The 19,223-nt window shown below is 37.9% G+C and overlaps 1 protein-coding gene across 3 annotated transcripts in view; it reads left to right on the forward strand.

Annotated features, from left to right (window-relative positions):
* ZFAND3 (zinc finger AN1-type containing 3) overlaps nt 1–19,223 on the forward strand; it is a 149,507-nt gene that overhangs the window by 98,022 nt on the left and 32,262 nt on the right. For 2 of the 3 annotated variants that reach the window (XM_074165103.1, XM_074165111.1), the window contains one exon: nt 8,928–8,993. The exons of the other annotated variant lie outside the window; for it this stretch is intronic. In XM_074165103.1, coding sequence (XP_074021204.1) covers nt 8,928–8,993 — 66 coding nt within the window. The remainder of the gene's footprint in view (nt 1–8,927; nt 8,994–19,223) is intronic. 3 annotated transcript variants of the gene reach the window in all.

The raw sequence follows: 19,223 nt of genomic DNA on the forward strand, positions 1-19,223 counted from the left end.
CTTTTTTTGCTACTGTTTTGATTTTCTCTGAGAGTTGGATTTGCATTCCGGAGTGTCTTATATACACAACCAGGTTGTAGCGTCTTTCCATCTCCTGTCACCCTCAGTTCTGAACAATCACCTGCCCCAGTGGCTGCTTGCTGATTAATCTCCCCCCACTAGAGTAGATGAAAGGTAGTTCTCAGTCTTACAGTCAACAAAAATGTGTTAAAGATTTATGCCCAGAGAGTAACACAAACTTCAGGACTTTTTTCCTTCTTCACATGTGTTTTGTTTTTATGAAGTAATACTTATCAACAATTTAATAGAAAAAAATGCCATTGCAATTTGGGTGGAAGGGAACATTCTAAGAATTATTTTGATTTTTTTTTTCTTCTCCTACACATGCTTCTTGAGTTGCCTCTTTCTATACAGGACTTTCAGGTCTCATCAGTTGCAGTATGTTTTCTGAAATAAACTTTTGCAGGCAGGGAGTGTATTGATACTGGTATAGCTTTCCTAAGTCTAAGTATGGATTTTACTGGTCTGTTTCTTAACAGATGGTTAAATCAGTCTAACTTTTGTTCTTCTGCTGCTTTACATGCAGATGAGTATCTCTGTTCAAGTTCTTGTGTAGCTTTCATCTATTCTCATTTTTCCCTTCCATCTACTCTCTTCATTTCTTAAATGGTAGTTATTTCAGTGACAGTCACCGTATGAGCCGGTTGCTCTGTCAAAGATTTCTTTGTCTTATTGGGTAGGCAGGGCCTTTCTTTATTTTTAAGACAGGAAAAAAAAGGGACTTGGCAACAGCCCTTGCTTCTCTCTCTCCCTACCTGCAGCCACGGGTGCTCTTAAAAAAAAAAAAATTAGCTTATTAAGGAAGGTTCTATGTATTTTGGTAAAGAAAAGGTCACACTGCACTTGGAATAATTTTGCTTGGTTTCAGGCCTTCATTGCTTTCTTTGGGGCTGTCATATTATTTTTCTGTCACTATATGAGTAGACCTAAAGCTGACACTGTGCAGGTTTAAAACTAACTGTGTTGTTATGTGACAGGAGAAATGTCAATGTGAACAACTCCTACTCTGGCAGCTGGATCAGATTTGATATTTCAGTAGTTCTTAGCTTCGGTTGACATGATTTTATTTTAATTATGTGCTTAACTCTTCCCGGCCTCCTTGAATTAGCAAGAACCACAATTGAAAAAGGACAAAAGGAATATCTGATGTTTCTAGAAGAGTTAAATGCTCTACATTTCTACCTTGAAAACTTTATAAGAAGATACACAAAGATCTGAGATACTGCTGTAAATGTCAAAAAATACCCTGGAGATTTCAGCCTAGAAAGAAGGTGATGATCACTGACTACACCTTACCTCTGTGTGTGCTGAATTTTAGATGCCTAAATAAGAATTTTCAGGACTGAATGCCTGTAAATTTTGGCTAGTTATTTTACACTCTCCAGAATTCGAAGTGTTGCATGTCAAGCTAAGTTCTTAAAATATCATAAGTTTATCTCAAACACTTAAATTTGCAAAATAAGTTTGAAGAATGCTTTAAAACATTGTTTATTTTGTTAAGTATTTGCATGTGCTGCAAGCACTGAAATACCCCCGATTATGAAGTTATTTTGGTGAAGTTACTTTACGTACATAATGTGCACTGCATCTGAGATGGAGATGCACCAGGCTTCTCTAAAAGATCTCTGGCACAAAGGTGAGAGTTTGTGGGGTTTTTCCTACTGCACCTATTGGATGTTTATACTCTGAATTTCATGGTTTGTTGAAGCGTGACTGTGTAAAAAGATACATAGGCTATAGTACTAGAAAAGTAACGGGTTTTTTTCTGTCTTTGGAATAAAAAAACCAATCTTAATGTCAGTTTTTTCAGCATAACCTTATGAAAAATGGATAAACAAACGCATCCTTTCTTTTTTTTCTTTTTTGTTGAATGGCCTTCTCTCTGACACTATGCAAAAGGCATCTACCAATTTATAATGACTTCACAGTTTTTGTGTTTTGCCTGGCTTTGTCAGCAGAGTCAGAGATGACAGCTTTTCTATGTATGCTCTGAAAATACTTCATGTTTTGAATTATTATTGTGATATCCTTAATTGCATTTTGTGCCTTTTAAGTAAGGACATTGATTTTTAAAATGACAATTGCTCTGGGATGCTATCTGTTGTATAATTTTCTAAATGCCCCAGCTTTGAGAATTCAGTCGCTCATTGTAGTAGGAGTCAGTTTTGTACATCCTGTCTGGTTTTTTTTTCTAGCTCTGGCTGTGGGGAACAGCTTCTGCCTCCTCTCTGACTGCAAGTTACGTGCATACCCACTTCCATAAAGTATTAGATGTATAAACAGACCGAGCCAGCTGCCTGTTTTTGTCTTGCTTCTCATACATGGTTGTAGAAAATAATTTGCTTTGTTGCTAACCTGATGTATTCTGATACTGATTTGTAGGTTTTTCACTGATCCGAAAGAATGCAGTAACTGTTAAAATTATGACGAGCTACAAAACTAGCCTACCTGACCCACATGACTTAATAGTGCAATTAAACTTGTACACAAACATAACTGAGAAAACTGCAGCTAGGTGATGGCGATGATGAATAATTCTGATTTTCCTTATTAACTCACAAGATTGTCATGTGTTCTCTCTTCTTGTGCTCAATTTTGCGTGTCTTGTATCAGAGCAAGAGGGGACACACCTCTACAGAATATGCACCTGGCTGGGTTTTGATATTACAGTCATCTTTGTATTTCTGTGCCACAGCATAAGAGCTAGCTATTTTCTCAGGCTTTTTCTTTTATTAAGCTAGATAATGGGAAGAGGTGCTTCATCTTAAGGTATTTTTTTTAACCTTGTTTTCATTAGATGCTATGTACAAATAGCCTCTTGGTACTGTTTTTTATGTTAAAATTAACAATAATTCAGCTCTTCTTTTGGATTATCATTAAACCTCAATTTTCTTGAATATTCATCAGAAAATACATATTTTTTTAGTATCGATGCAACACTTTTTCTCTCGGAATTTGCAAGAATGCTTTCAAATATAAAACCAGATTGAGTTGTGGGCTATTCAAGTTGTCTTTTGAGATATGCCACTAGTATTCGGTGCCAGTACAGAACATGTAGGCAGTTAAAAATGTGAACAAAACAGTGCCTAGCAGAAGTGTCGCCTTCAACGTCATTTCATGGTGTTAGGATCTTTCTGTAAATTTCACTCTAATCCCTACAGTCCCAGTTTCATTTAAAGAATATTTCTGGTTCTTCTGACATCTTAAGCAAAGATCTGGCACATAGATTTATGAAATGAACACTTATTTCCATGTCTGTGGCATGATAATTTTGAAACATAATGAAGACCAGCAGAACAGTACCACTGTTAATTGTTCCCTCTGATTTATAGTCGCTTCACACTGCAGAGTAGACAGTGTATCCTAGGGTCCCATTAATTAAAGTGAAAGGACCCCATGGAACACGAGACGGAAACACAGTCACATAGGAAAAATGTGGGTTAGAGCTGCACAGCTATCAAGGTTGCATTAAAATTATTTATAAAAATATAATTTAGCTACTGGTTTCAAAAGCACATTTTCACACTTCGACTTACAGCTGTAAAGTAGGAAAGTGTCATGTCTATTTTACAAATGAGGAAACTGAGGAAAAGCAGGTAACAGTGAGACAATAGCAGGGGAAAAAGTGGAATCTGAATCCTGTCTCCGTTTACCTCGTTACAGTTGTTAAATTTATCAGCTGTCAGCAGCAGCACAGCAGTCCAGTTTTACTTCATTCTCCAAAAGCTGCATGTAGATAAAAATCCACAAAAGCAAATAATGGCAGATTTGCAAAGCTAGAATTTAAAAAGTGTATGTTTGTGTGTGATTTGATCCTCTTATCTGTTTAATAATGACATAAATTATCATGCAGCTTACGCATCCTGCAGCAAACAAGCAGTTAAGTGTTGTATCGTTCTTTTGCTTTTTTTTCCTTAAAGAGAGTGTATTCTGTCTGTGCGGACTGAATTTAGAGATTTAAGTTCCCATTTGTTTATGTATTGATGTCTGTAATCAATGACTGTTTTCAAACTCAATTGTGTAGATTAATTAATTATGTCTGTACCGATTCAGGAAATGCATAACTAGATTACTGGTTTGGACAGGTTTCCAAAAGTGGGTTCTTTCCTGTGTTGCAAATAGCCATGAAATTCTCCCTGTCCTGGCTACGACACTGCTGTCCAGGGAAATTCAGCTCTTACATATTACTCTCTCCCAGCCCGTTGCGTGGGGAGTCGGTGTGCTTTTTCTGGGCTGGAACCACCACGGTACCAGAAGCTCCAAGCAGCGTTTGGGTGTGCTTATGTCACTGATCAAGTATTACTGAGCTTCAGGCTCCTTCACTTATTTTTCATGTTAGTTTGTTATCTGGCTTGTAGTTCTTGTGTTCTCTGTAATTGTTTCAGTGTATTATTGTAATCTTAGGCTTTGTGCTCTTGTACAGGCTTGGCATTACTCCAAACTGCGTCTCCTCCTCTACTCAGTAAGTGCTTCCAAGTGCTGTTCAAATACACCTGACACATGTACCCTGGGTTCTAACTTAGCGCTTCCTCAAACAGCAAAAAGAGGAGGGTTACCCTCGCGTTTCACCTCTTCCTGCAGAGGAAGTCCTGACTGAGCGGAGTCACGTCGCTTTACAAAGGCTTCAGGAAGGGGAAACAAGAAGTTATCCTGACTCGGGGTATGTCCTGCAGGACAGGTGGTCCTTGGCAATTGTTACTGTCTTTCAGGAAGGGAAGTGGACAATGCAGAAAGGCATTCTAAAGGTCAATTTAAACATACAGAAATTATGAAAGTGTATATTAGCAAATTTTAAAAAATTAATATATATATAGAAATACAGGTAATACGTAAAATTTTACTACTTTAGAGACTTAGCAGGATAAGTGGTTTTGAACCCATTTTTCCAAATTGATATATTTACAGTACAATTAACAGTAAATTACAGAAAGCTAGGGATATCAGTAGCTAAAACCATAGCAGCTACATTAGCAAGACCTTTTATTTTAATATATGATAACGTTGGAGTTACAGGATCTTGTTTATTACACAGCTTTATTAATTCTGTGTTTGGATTTGCAAACTCAGTGATTCTCAAAATTCTCCTAATTTCTTCAGTAACTTTTACCGTTTTTGCATTTTTAATCATCTTCTCTTGGGATTACATTATTGCTGGGCAGTGGCTGCTTTTGTTTGGAAGAGGAGTTGCAAATGCCAGAAGCCACACACTGGAAAAAAAATAGGAGCAGAAGCTATTGTTCAATCTGTTAATTGGATATAGAGTAGAAAGATATCTTCATTTTTCCATTTTAATCTATTGTTTGTGCTGAGAAAAAAAAAAGTCTACAGCCCTGTGGGTTATGTTAGAAGCTAGATGTGTGTGGCCTTTCACTTTGTGCTGAAGTATTTTCTGTGCCACAGATAGATTACCTTGAAACACTTCTTGGGGAGAATGAAGGTGCAGATATAGGACAGAATCACGTAATGGTAGGGGCTGGAAGGGACCTCTAGAGATCATCTAGTCCAACCCCACTGTTAAAGCAGGTTCACCTAAAGCAGGCTGGACAGGAACGCATCCAGGTGGGTTTTGAATATCTCCAGAGAAGGAAACTCCAAAACCTCCCTGGGCATCCTGTTCCAGTGCTCTGGCACCCTCAAAGTAGAGAAGTTTTTCCTTATGTTCCAGATGGAGCCTCCTGTGTTCCAGATTGTGCCTGTTGCCCCCTGTCCTGTTGCTGGGCACCACTGAGAAGAGCCTGGCCCCATCCTCTTGACACCTGCCCTTTATTTTAGATATTTAATAGATATTTATAATTTAGATATCTATAACCATTGATGAGGTCCCCTCTCAGTTTTCTCTTCTCCAGGCTAAACAGACCCAGGTCTTTCAGCCTTTCCTCATAAGAGACGTTTTCCATTCCCTTGCCTATCGTCATAGCCCTCTGCTGGACCCTCTCCAGTAGTTCCTTGTCTTTCTTGAACTGGGGAGCCCAGAACTGAACACAGTAAACATGCCGAATCATGCTCAGTAATAAGCCTACCTTTGTGTATAGCCAAGAAGGAGTGGCGTTCTACTCTTTCTGACTTCCTTTTTCTTTCATGCTGAATTTTTATCAAAGCTGTGGGAAATACACCGTCATGTTTCAAATAATACAAAGATGCCTGTATTAGCCATTATGTATACCAAAAGGTTTAACATAATGACTTCCACGTAGAATTGCATGGTCAAGCCCATACTACATAGTATTGAATTATGCATGAAATTTTAATGGTGGAACAAAAACAGAAGGAGAAGAAAGTGCTGCAAAGGACATGCCGCCTTCGCTGGTTATTAGGCCCTGGTGTACGTGCATGCAAATCCCAGGATATTCTTTGTTGAAACTCTGGTGCTGTGCTATATGAATCAAACCTATATGAAAGTAATACCTAATGAGAGAAGACTAAATAAAAGAAAAATTCTGACACAGGGAAGTGCAGAATACATAATGGCTTATTGTAGTTTAGAGAGTGAGAAATAAAGATATTTAGTTGGATGCTGAAAGTATTGACTAGTGTAAATATTTACTGTACAATAATTGCAAGTATTAGTCTTATTTGAGAGTCCACAGTGATGATGCCTGTCAATGTTTATTCAGTGAAAACTGGAAGAATATAACTGAACTTATTTAAAGAAGAGCTGCTGCATCTTAAGAGGCAGCTGTGGTCTAAAGTGAGTTCACTATAAATTCCATACCCTGTTGTATATATTTTGATATATTCCACATCCTCTTGTATGTATTGTTTACCCAAATTCTATATTGAAACCAAATACTGTAAACACTTGGTCTTTGAAAGTTGAGACTGACGTAATGGACCTGCTGTGTAACTCTTTTGAGTATCCAAAAGTTTTCAATGGAAAATTTGGTAAGGGTTTGTTGCAGTATTTTCTTCCCAAATATACCAAAACCTAGACTAGGCATTTTTTGAGACTTTTAACTTTTACAATAGTATTAGTAACATAGATCAAGACGATATTTTCTTTTTTTTTTTTTTTTTTTTTTTTTTTTTAATATTCTAGCCTAGAAGAAGATCTATTGTAAAAAATCATTTGAGCTTACGTGACCATTTCTGGTTGTTGCTTGCCAATGCTGTCAGGCCTGGAGCGAGCACCAACGTGGTGATACCAGGGACGCTTGATCCTCACGCAAAAGCAAGCTTGGCCTTTCTCACGTGCGGGCTTGTCTCAGCGGAGAGGTCCCCACCACTTCCCTGAAGAGTTCAGCTGTTTCTCACCAGCTCTCTTCTTACCGGCCTCCAAACTCCAGCCGCCCCACGCAGTGCTGTCTGTAACCTCTGCCAGCTGTCCTGCTGCCTGTCACCCCCAGCCATTTCCTGCGCCCTGTTGGGTATTTTCCCAAGTCCCCGTCACTTCACACAATCCCAGGGCAGGCCCTAATGAACGCCGGGGGGTTTGCTCTGGCTCCCTGGCCTGTGTAACCACCCCTTTAGAGATTCCTGGTTGCAGGGCTATGAAATGGTGCATGTTCCCAGAGGGACTTTCTGGGAGAACAGAAAACTCAACTTTATCTGTCCTTCTCTGGAAAACTGAAAGTATAAAACTTGTGAGACCTTTGCTGCAATGAAATGCACCAAAATAATTTCCTCGCATCTTTCTCGCCCAGTTGCAGAAGTTTCTTCTCTTCTTCTTGTGGTGTTACAATGCTATGAGTTTTACCTGGTAGACAAAGTTACCCAAGACCTGATACTTACTGAAAAATAGAAAGGAAAGAAAAACTTGAAGGGGGAGCATCTTGTGAGAGAACCGAAAAGAAAGAGTTTACTACCAGGCCAGACGTGAAAATATTTGAAAAGTGAAAAACATTGCCAAAGCCTCAGTGCTGCTTTCCAGATATGCAAATACTGAGAAAAAAAAAAAAAAGTAAGGGAAAAAGTATTTTTCAGGGCATGAAGACTTATATTAAAGGTTATTCTGTCATACTAAACTCTGCTGTATTACCAGCATACTACTCCTGTATCGCCAGCAGTCCAGTACAGACTTGATTATTGGTATTTTGATATCCAAACTCTACTAGATCTAACTTAATTTCAGGCTCTCTAGTATCATCCAATTTATAATACACCATAGCTTTGATAATTGGATATTATTACCACTGGTAATGCTACTGTCAATTTGTCTTGGCTTCACTATATGGGGTTTATTTACTTTTATTTATTTATTTTTACTGCAAGTCGCTGAGTACGCTCAATTGGTTGCTATTTTAACAAGATCTCTGGAGATCTCTTCAGTGATGATGCATGTTAAGAAAAAAGCCAGAAAACAATTTACTACCAAGCAGATACCAGATCAGCGGGCAAGAGTCCAGAGTTTGACAAAACATGGAAAAGTTTTAAACATGGAAAGAGTTTGTTAGCATATGCTCGTGCCACACTTTGAGAACAGAATGAGGACAAGATAAGAGGCAAAGTCGTTATCTCACTAGAGCCAGTGACAAGGTCTCTGTTGACATCAGGGAAGCGATCACTTTGTCCCTTGTGTTACTTTTCATATTCGGATGCATTTCTAGCTTTGTTCTGACATAAACAGTTCCTTTGTCAACACTGGAAAAATTGCAATTACGGTGTGTATTTTCCTAAAACTGCCTCTTGAAATATTTATGAAGTATAATGTAACTTGTCTTTTTGTCCCAACTTCTCATCTGTTTTTTTCAGCGTAAGACATATCCGGATTTGGCCAGGAAAGAAATACTTTGAATAGTAGCCTACTTCCGTATGTGCTTTCCAAAGACAAGTGCTCCTCAGCGGTTTTTATTTCTAAGTATGATCTTGATGTGGTTGTAAATGTTAAATATAGGTGATGTTTTGAGACATATGATCTTCTCTGTTTCCAGGTGGGCCATGCACAAGTACAGCTCATGCCTCGTTAACCACACCAACCAAAAGATCTTGCGACTCAGGTATGTGTTTTATGGGTGTTGAGGAATTAGATTTTGCGTGATATGTAGCTGTTTGGTTATAGTTTAATAGTTAAGGGTAGTAACTATGCCCGGCGAATGCCAAATGAAAATAAATATTGGTGCTTTGCTGTCAGAAATATATATAGGGAAGTATTTGCATGGCAGATAGTTCATCTCAGAGTCCTCTTAAACAGAATTCCATAAATATACCATGTTTTCAGTTAATCATTATAAACATAAGACATACAGGAGTAAACAGTTTGATTTAAGTCTAATGATTGTGAAAGTGTTCTGGAAATTCCCCCTTTAAATGCAAAGTATTGAGTAGAAAACTGTTTGGAGTATATTGACTTCACTTTCTCTGATCGAAGGTGCAGTATGTTTGCGTTGAGACTAAATTTTACCTGCTTAGGGTCCTTTCCATGACTTTATTTCTATATGAAGGGTATAGATGGATAATCTCTCACAGAGCAAGTGTTGGTAGTCACATGTTAGGTCATTCCCGGGCTGAAGTTGCTGCTTCTGCAGCAGATCCATCAGGAAGAATCGTGCGAGCGCTCATTCAGGCAGGCAGCCAAGTTACCCCCATTGGCTCAGGTCTTTTTCAGACTTTGGTTTTGCATGGATTAAGGAGAGCTCATGTGATCCTTTCCACCAGCACCACTATGGGAAGCCATAACCTTCTGTGGAGTGGCAGTGGCAGGCATCTAGGTAGTGGTAACATTCTAACAGTCTGTGTTTCCAAAATAATTTTTGCCTATATTTGCATTTATATACCAGTTGAGGTGTATTGATTGTGCAGACAGGAAGGGTATTCCTGTTTGATTAAGGGCTCTTATTCTTTCAGGAGCTTAATGTAAATTTTCTCTTAAGTCATTCTTTCAAAAAGTGTTTCAAGTTACTGTATGCTTAGCTGAACTGTGGTTATTCTATATATGTATGTGTGTTAGCTTGCAGCAAATGTGTGATGATGCAATTTGGCTTGGTCTGCAGCAAAGAAAGGTTAAAGAGAAGCTACATTACCTTGCACTTGGTGCAGGTGCAGACCTCAAGTAACGCATGACAATCTGTGACAATGCTGTGAGGATTGTTTGCCAAAGAACTCTCTAAGTTTGGCACTGGAAGATCCTGGATTCAACTTCTCTAAAATGGGAAGACTGAATTTTCTTTTTTTACGTAGCCATGGAGGTGTACCTAAACAACATGGGATGTTTGCCACTGTATCCCTTGCAAACTAATCTGTTGTGCTCATGGTGTTACTAAATTGTATTTTCTTTATACGTTAGCTGTTGTAATGTTTAATTCTGGTTTTCATTGCAGCATAATTTAAAAGCTTTCTGTGATGCTATAGATACTGAAAACTGAGAGTACTATATGAATATTTTTTAAAAATGTGCTTGTGATTAGCAAAACCGCAAGTCTGCTATTTCAAGTGTCAAATGGCAACAGTAAAAGCTCCTTAGAATAAAGCAGATGAAGCTACTAGATGTGTTGAAAAATATCCATTAAATGGTTGGCTAACTTTGCTCAGCAGTTCTCTTATTTTTGGTTTATGCTAAAGTTTGGTCCCTACATGCTTGTATGTTAATCATTTGGTGTGTTTAGCTAGAAAATAAGGAGATCTTAATTTGATGCCACAAGTTTCATCTTCAGTCAACTAAACCTAATGATTTTATATTACCTCATTTTTCCCCAATGTTTTTTACATTATTTTCTCAGTGATCTGCATGTTTTGTTTGTAGTTCCTTACACTAATAAACCTGTTACCGGGAGTTAGTTTTCTTCTCCAGAACTTGAATTTTGAACAAGCTCTATTTTTTAAAATAAATTACTGTGTTTTCAAAGTCTGCATTTGGGAATCCAGATAAATGTGGGAATTGACAAGAAAACATTGGGTACAAAATATTACCCAGAAATGGTGTGACATCTTCAGGCATAAGCAGTGGACTATGTAGGTGAATATTTCACACTATGTTCACTTCAGCTTAGTTTCCCTTCCTAGGAAGCTATTTAAGTGATACAAGCAGTATTTGTCAATATTACGAGTTGTGTATAAGCTTCTTTTCAGTAAGTATTCTACACTTCTTCTGCACTGAAGAGCTTTGAAGAAAAAGTGTTTTGGTGGAATTCATCTGTGTAATTTTTTTCCCCCCTCCAAGCGTAGTTTTTCCCTAAAGTCTGCTATGTATCAGCATTTGAGACAGAAAATTAGAAATTTGACCTACTTTGTTGTATGCAGATTCCCATCAGGAGGATATTGAGGAAGACATAAACCTTTCATATTTTATTAGCATTAATGTAACCATTGAAGAAAGATCAAAACAATAAATCTGCCAAGACACAGGAAAAGTTCTCTTGCAAAAAAAAGTTTTTATCTCATGCGCTTGTCAGCTTGCATGCTGGAGGAGCTGTTCAGATAAAAAATTGTATTATAACACCAAATAGTGGGGTTTTTTTCCTCCTCTTTGCCAGAATCATCGCTGTGGTAAAAAGTATTTCTATTCCAAAGTGTGCCCATAGGACAAGGATTATAATGAAAAGAATGAATAAAGCCTTGCAATTGTTAGTTTGGATGATGACTCAAAGGTTTTTGAGAGCCAGCGGTCTGAAGATTTTGTTGGAAAAAAGGTGGGACTGTGTGGCCTGCTGTATAGCTGCTTATGGTTTTGATTTGTTTCTTAGTGGTTAGGTTATGCTGTGATTGATGGGCGATGCTTTGAGGCTTACTCCAGTCGGTAGGGCATCCAGATGCCATTTATATTGGGTGCCCGTGTCATGAAAGTGCCGTGCAAAGTGGCAGATTACTCTTCTTTTTTTGCTGTACAGCTTAAAGATTATTTAATACACAATTCTAAACAACCAGATTTTAAAACATTTTCATGCAGATTAAAGAAACCTGGACAGAATTGGTGGAACTGCGTGAGTGCGCTCAGTTAATTTTTAATTGTGCAGTAGAGAAGGTAGTAGAAACAGGCAGATAAAATGCAGTAATGATACAATCAATTCACACATTATATCCATAAAGTCACTTATAAAGTACTTTATTTCTTAGTAGCAGTTCCTGAGAAATATGCATCTTTAATATTTTGTATAGTTATATGTGCATATAGCTCACGTTTTATGAGGATATCTGTCCTAGATGGGCGTGGTAGTATTTCTATTGTACAAGATTACAGCATCTGTCTCATTGCTCAATGCTTTCTCTAGTTTAAAATTTCAGCCTAAAAGATGGAAATAATTATTCCACTGCTTGAGCAAAGCAGTTTAGCAGGTATATGGTCCTTTTTGAAATTCCAGGTTTATTGATGTTCGTACACTAAGGCGTGTGATTGATTGTAGTGGTGCCAGAAATGTAAACACTTTAAGGCTGAAGCTGTACAATGGAGGGGCAGCCTTTTAGAAGTTATAGAAAGGGCAGGTTGTAGAAATAGAAGTACATAAATTTCCAGCAACAGCCAAAACCAAGAAATCACTACTTTTGTATGATCGTTTTTTTATCAATCTTTGTATTGAGTAAGGACAAAGAGTCCTGATACACCACTAATTAGATTTTATATTTTTAATTGATCCAAAGTCTTAAGTTCCTGAGCAAAAACTGTACAAAAGATTATTGAAGGGGGTTTATAACATTAAGACAACTTTGAGGTATGTTTTTCATTGGTGTTCCAAGGGACTTTTAAGGTGTTCTTTAGTGTTTGACTTCTAGAGGGCATTGTGTTAGAAATCCAACCTTCTTGGAGCTCTCTCACCGACAGGAAAGTGATGATAGAACAGCCTTCGAGCAGCATAATAAATCAGCCAGCCCTAGCAATAATAGTGCCCGTTAGGGACATTTTTTTTTTCTTCCCTCCCCTGCTCAGTTTCCAGCTGTACTAATAGAACAGCGCATCAAGCAAGGCTGTAAATAAAAGTTATAACCTAATAGGTGGGCGCTGAAGTGGAACGGACAGGAGCTGAGGCATGGAGGCCTTATTACTGCTCATCAGCAATTATAAACAGGATAAAGTGTCTGGGACTTGCACTGATGCAGCAAGAGCTAATAGAGGCTGGGAGATGACACTGTACCGTGATCAGATGATGTATGTTGATGGGTTTTTACTATCTCATCTTATTGCCTATTTCTGTGATGTGTTGTATTATCTGTTCTGTGCTTCCATATCTATCTGATTGGACAGATTGGTTTCCTCTCCTCCTCAAAGGAGCTTGAGCACATACACTCAAGCTTGCTTTTTTTGCACATATACTTTGCATTAGTTGCCACTACTGGTTATCTAAGAGCCCTCTTAAAGTGTTATTATTATTATTGTAGATTAAAATCCTCCTAATGGAAAGGATCATAATAGTCATAAGTGTAAACAAATTTAAAGATTTGCTGCAATTGTAGGATTTATTTTCACTATCACCTTGTTCAATGTTACAAAATCACTCTCATTCATTAAAAATAGTGGATATGGTCACCTGAGCTATCTTTTACACTAAATGCATCCCATGCATTTTAGACTAAATGTGTTAAAACCTGTGTGGCTGGAGAATCCAAAGAGATGGGTTTGGGCTCAATGTATTAAAAAGTTTATTAAAGTCAGCTATAGCTGTGATGATCTTTGCCTCTGAGTTGTAAAAACTTCAGCTGTTCCTGGGGAGGTTTTTAAGAGCTTGTTAGCACGCAGTAATTGGTAATGTTCACAAAAAAAGTCTTTCTTGATCTTTTCTCTATCACAGTCTAGCACATTTCTGTGCTAGACATCTAAATTATCTTTTTACTAAACCATAGTGAAAAAAATGCCTTGAAATTTAGCCTGTATTTGCTTTAATCTAAAGAGAACTTTTGCAAGCATCTTCATAGTTCATACATTAATCACTCATGCCGTTTACTACTGAAGAGAATTCTCTTCTGAGTAGTGGGAAAAAAATAACATTCAGGAATGAAAAGATGTGCAGCAGGATGACAGCATGTGAAAACAGTGACTCCTATCCGTGTCTATTCAGTACAGCCAGGATAAAATAAATAGATTATTTTTCTATCACCTTATGATATCAGAATAGAAATACTTACATCTGCCTCTGGTAAAGTACACTAAACTGAGATGAATGGAAACTCATCCTTTTCATAGTCATTATTTATTTGAAATTAACTTTCACACTTACTGGTTCTCAGGTGTTCCTTTCTTTTGCATCGTTCATAAAGAGAGGAAGCTGCGTAGTTGAAGTGGCCAAAGGGACAAAACATGTAATGTGACCGTGGAAGCCCTATTTCACACGGTGTATAGATGAGTTAGAAATATCTACAGACAGTGTTTTGAAGATGTTTATAAAATGTGCTAATAATGCCTACTTGGGAATAACTCATTTTTCTAATCAATCTGTTGAAGCCGTTCGTGAAAGGATTCAGAAATATTTCTGAAAAATTTCTGGTCTTCAGAAATAAAACAAAATTACTGTTATGGAATAGGATAAGTAGATGAATATGATAATTTACGTGTGTACTGATGTTTCCCATTTTATAACGTTGTGTTCCCCAAAATTGTATTAAGTCAGATTAATTCTCGTAAGAGCGTGTAATGCAGTTGTATATCATCTCTGTGTTACTAATGCATCCTTTCTAAAGACAACAGGAAGGCCTCAGAAGCAGAGGATTGCTGCTCCCCCGGCGTGGGGTTTATCAGTGTCTCTTTGCCGTTAGCGGCCTTGTGCAGGAGGTGGCATTTGGTGTGTGTGCTATTGCGAGTGGCAGAAATGTCTACCAATTTATATAGATTTTCGCTATATAGGGGTGCATAGGTTATGAGAAACAAGCTTATCTTCCCTTGTGAGGAGGAAAAAAACCCACCAGTACAATAGAATTAAAAAATAATAATCAAAATGTATATGTGGATGGGAATAAGTGTCTCCTGGCCTGTATCACCTCCTAGCAGGTGCTGAGACACCTCTGTGTACCTCATAATACTCCCAGCCATCTGAGATCTGTACCGTGTTGTCAGTTCATTCAGAGTCTTAAGTTTTCAAGTCCAGCATCCTAATAGAGAATGTCCTCCAGGTACTTAAAAACTGTTATTCTTACTACTTTTTATTATCCTTTTAAATCACCCAAATTCATCTTCTTCTGTACTATGTGATGTTTGGATATGCCCTTGAACCTTCCTTTTTCATTCTTACTTCACCAAATAACCTGTTTAAGACTTTTGTTGATTACTTCTAAGTCACTTCCTCAGCTTTCACTTGTCTTTATCTCTTTTTGCTGCTCTTGATTCAAATTTTTCATCTATTTTCATTTCCATATATCCTGAATCCCATTATGAAAAAGACCACATTCAAAGTAGGACAACTTGGAGGAAAATGTGCTTAAGTCAAAAGGACAGGATGATCTCTTGAGTTCCCGTTGAATTGTAAGCCAGTAGGAAAACTATTTTCAATGTCAAATTTAAGGTAGTACCAGCTGATAGAACAGTAAACACCGCCTCGGGATTAGCTGTGTTAGGAAGAGTATAGCTGGCAGATCAAGAGAAGTTGGCACCGGAACAGGTAACCACAGAGGCTTCAAAATCTTTGTCCTGGAAAATTTTTGAACATGGACTGGACCCCTGGCCCTGAGCACCCACATCCAGCTTTTATGTTTACTCTGCACCACGCAAGAGGCTGGACTAGGTGACCCCCAGAAACTCTTCCCAACCTAATTTTTTCAGTGACGCTAACAAAAAGCAAATGTGATCTCAGTGATTAAAGGTATTTAGTCTAACCTCAATTGCGTTCATAGCACTTACTAAGAGCGGAGGCAGGTAGGCTCTAGAAGTGCAGGGGCGGCGCTTAATGCCTCGAGCATTGCAGAGAAGAGCCAGGAGAGACTCTGGGAAAGGTGGGAGATTTGGGACGGTCAATGCAAAGCAAAGAGCTAGGACAGTACTCCTTGCAGCAGGGTTCTCGGTGGCCATGAGCAGGATAAGCAAGGTGTGCTTCGGTAAATAAGATACTCCCCTGTCCTGAAAAAGTGTGTGCTGCTGCCCTTGTCACTTTCTCACCGCTTTTTCTCTATGGACTGATAGGTGGTTTTCAGTCTGGTTGGTGAAATTCTTGCCAAATACAAAATTGTATGTTTTTAAGTTCACTATCTTTTAAAGTTCAGGTATGACCACGTTTGTATTAGTCTTAACAGAATTATGACAAAGGATTTGTCCTCGCATGCATTCAAACAGAAAAGTAAATATTTTATTCTTATACAATGAAGCAGCTTAACCTTGAATATTTTTTGGTGGTTTCATGCCATGATCAGTTTTTTGAACTATCAGGATCTTTGCAATCAGTTAACTGACCTTTGACAGTATATATGGAGCTGTCATATATGTATATATATGTAGTATATATGGAGCTGTCAGCACTAGCTGACATATATTTAAAAACACATAGCCACTTATATTTGCTTTTAAATATATTTAAAAAAAAAACTGTCTTAAATTAACACACACCAAACATACAGGGAGCTAATCCATGATCCTGTTACCGCCGTACTTCCTGATGTGAGGGCAGTGCCCCCAAAGGTTTCATCTGACTCTTGGAGAAGGCCTCTATTCTGACTGATGATTTCAGTGAGCATCAGACAGCTTTTTAAGTACAAGTTTTCACTATTTTCTATCTAGAAATTAATTTCACAAGGACATTGTAAATATATTGAAGTTATTTTAGAGTCTCTTGAAAGTATGCTTAAGTCCATTGAGCATACACAGGGGAAAGTTGGATCTTCCTACAAAGTGAGGGTTTTATAAATATTTGTATGTTCACTGAATTGTCAGGCAAACGTGCTATCTCTCTTCTCTGTTTCAGCTCCAACAGCTTTTGCAACATAAACTTCAGGGAATATCTAATGAGACCAACATCTTGGGGCAAAAGAGGGTTGAATAAGAGCTTGGACGTAGCATACAAGACAGCGCATATACTGTTGCATCCTCTGAGTTTCATTCATCTATTCTGTCTCTCCCTCTGGTCTTTGGTTCGTGCTAGTGTAGGTGCTTCCCAAATATCTCTTTTCAAAACAAGAACAACTGCCCAGGAAACCAGCCTGACTTCTGGTGTGTTGTAGACAGCAATCAGGTGTACAGAAATTGTCTTCTGTACCAGGGCCAGTTGGTTTTTTTCCCCACAAAGATTGCTAGAAAAAGTAACACAATCAAAATACAAGCTGATTTTTAAGCTTGCTTTAAATTAACTGAATCAAAACCTGGTGGTTTTGAAGATAGATTAGCTGTGCATTTCAGAATCTACTCCTAATGCATTCAGTAAAATTTTTATCAAAAAGACAAGAGCTCTTAGGTTTTTTTTCCTTAACATTAATCAGTTACAGTCCTTGGAATTATAGTCTCTCATTGCAAGATTTCTGTTGCTAATGGCATCACTGAGGTTCTACAGTTAATGACAAGTTTTTTGAAAGATAAATATTGCAAATATATATTTTTTTCACCGCTAGCAGGCAAGAGTTCTTTACAATTCCTCTTCTGAATCTGTGTCTTAGCCTTGGAAAGCCCTCATTACGCCAATGGGGGGAAGGGTGTACTAAGAAAAACTCAGTGTATGAATGAAAAATAACAGAGCAAGTAGTTTCTATATAGAACTGGTTTTAGGCTATTAGTTTGAAGAATTACCGTCCTGAATACTGTACACCACCTGATTGATGAGGACGTAGCTGGAGTATACTACTAGGATTTTGAAGCAGAGCAGCACTGCTTATTTATGCACTCTTCAGCTGTCTAGCGGATATGCAATATTTATAGCATTATCTCTTCTTGTTAATCCAATATTAGAGAATTTCACAAAGTATAAGAGGGTGCTCATTAAAGTCAGCAAAAACAAAACTACGACATTGCTGAATGCTTTTGAATTTCCCGTTTTATCAGAACCGGCATAAGTGTATTTGTGCGTGTTTGCACATACATATTCATATATGTAAATATACATATTTGAATAGTAGTAAGTAGTCTTCAGGTGCTGTGGAATGGCCAGGATGTTCATGGTTTGCCTTCATAACTTTTTCATCATGTATATTCCTGTGATACAGCTTTTTTTTTGTTCCATTTAGCTATCTGTATTTGTGCATTATTCCTTTACTTAATAATCCTATTCTGATTATTTAGGCCACTTTACAATATCATGTGTTCTCCAGCTTTAACTGTCACCAGAATCTGCCTTTGTCCCTCTCCCAACCCTACCTATATGCTGCTAAAATATGTAATTTAATAATGAGAAAATAAGTTCAAATTGACACCTGTGCTTTTGTTTTTAAAAAACTAGTAAGTGTAGCGTTGTGGCCTTTTCTCTCTACTGGCCTTTTCAAGGTTTGTTCTTTATAATAGTCTGAATATAGGAGGGGCTTGAGATGCTATTTGTCAGCTGTCAAGAAAAAAAGAATAAAAAAGAAAACCATCTTCCCTTAACATCCTTAGAATAGTATCAAGCTTCTACACTGCATAAATTGCCCCCAGTAATCAAGACAACGGGAATTCAGTCTCGTGCCTGCACACACCAGCAGTCACTATCTGTGTATGATTTTGCTCTCAGCAGCTGTTTTTAACCAGGTTCTTCAGCTGTTTACCCTTGTAGCAAGAGATGGGCAGCGAGCACCAGGCCAGGTGCTCGGCAGGACTGTCCAAGGGGTTCTCTCTTTGCAAACTCATCTCTTGTTGTGGGTTCTTTCCTGGATCTGCCTGTGATCCAGGAAAGGGAACCCCATTCGCCCTGTCTTCTAAATAAACCAGGTCCTTTCAGTCAGCAGCAATAGGGGTGGCCATTGCCTTAGAAAGCATTTCAACTAACTGAAATGCCCTAAGTTAATCCATCAAAGGAACTGTAAAGTTACAGGCGCCTGAGTACATTTAAATATGTACTTGTTTGAATCAATTGGGTGTGGAAGTAAAAATGTTTAAGAAATAAATGAACACTTAACTAAAGAGATGCTGACATCAGAGAGTATAGAGGGGAGTAATGCGAGAATTTAACTATAAAACAGATGTAGTACGGGAGTGTAAATACGAGATGAAAACTAATTAGCTTTTCCCTTAATTTAGCAATTATGAAATTTATTTACAACAAAGGATGATAAGCATTTTCACACTTTTTCTAATTATAACTTAGCTAAAATGCATGCAGTCACTTACATAGTTCTCTTTGTCATACAATTTTCAACTTGCATTTCATTCATCTGGGTTACTGGCACTAGATTAGTCTCTTCCGTTTCATTAGAGACGGTAG

This window comes from Numenius arquata, chromosome 2 (genome assembly GCF_964106895.1).
Source record: "Numenius arquata chromosome 2, bNumArq3.hap1.1, whole genome shotgun sequence".
NCBI classification, from domain to species: Eukaryota; Metazoa; Chordata; class Aves; order Charadriiformes; family Scolopacidae; genus Numenius; species Numenius arquata.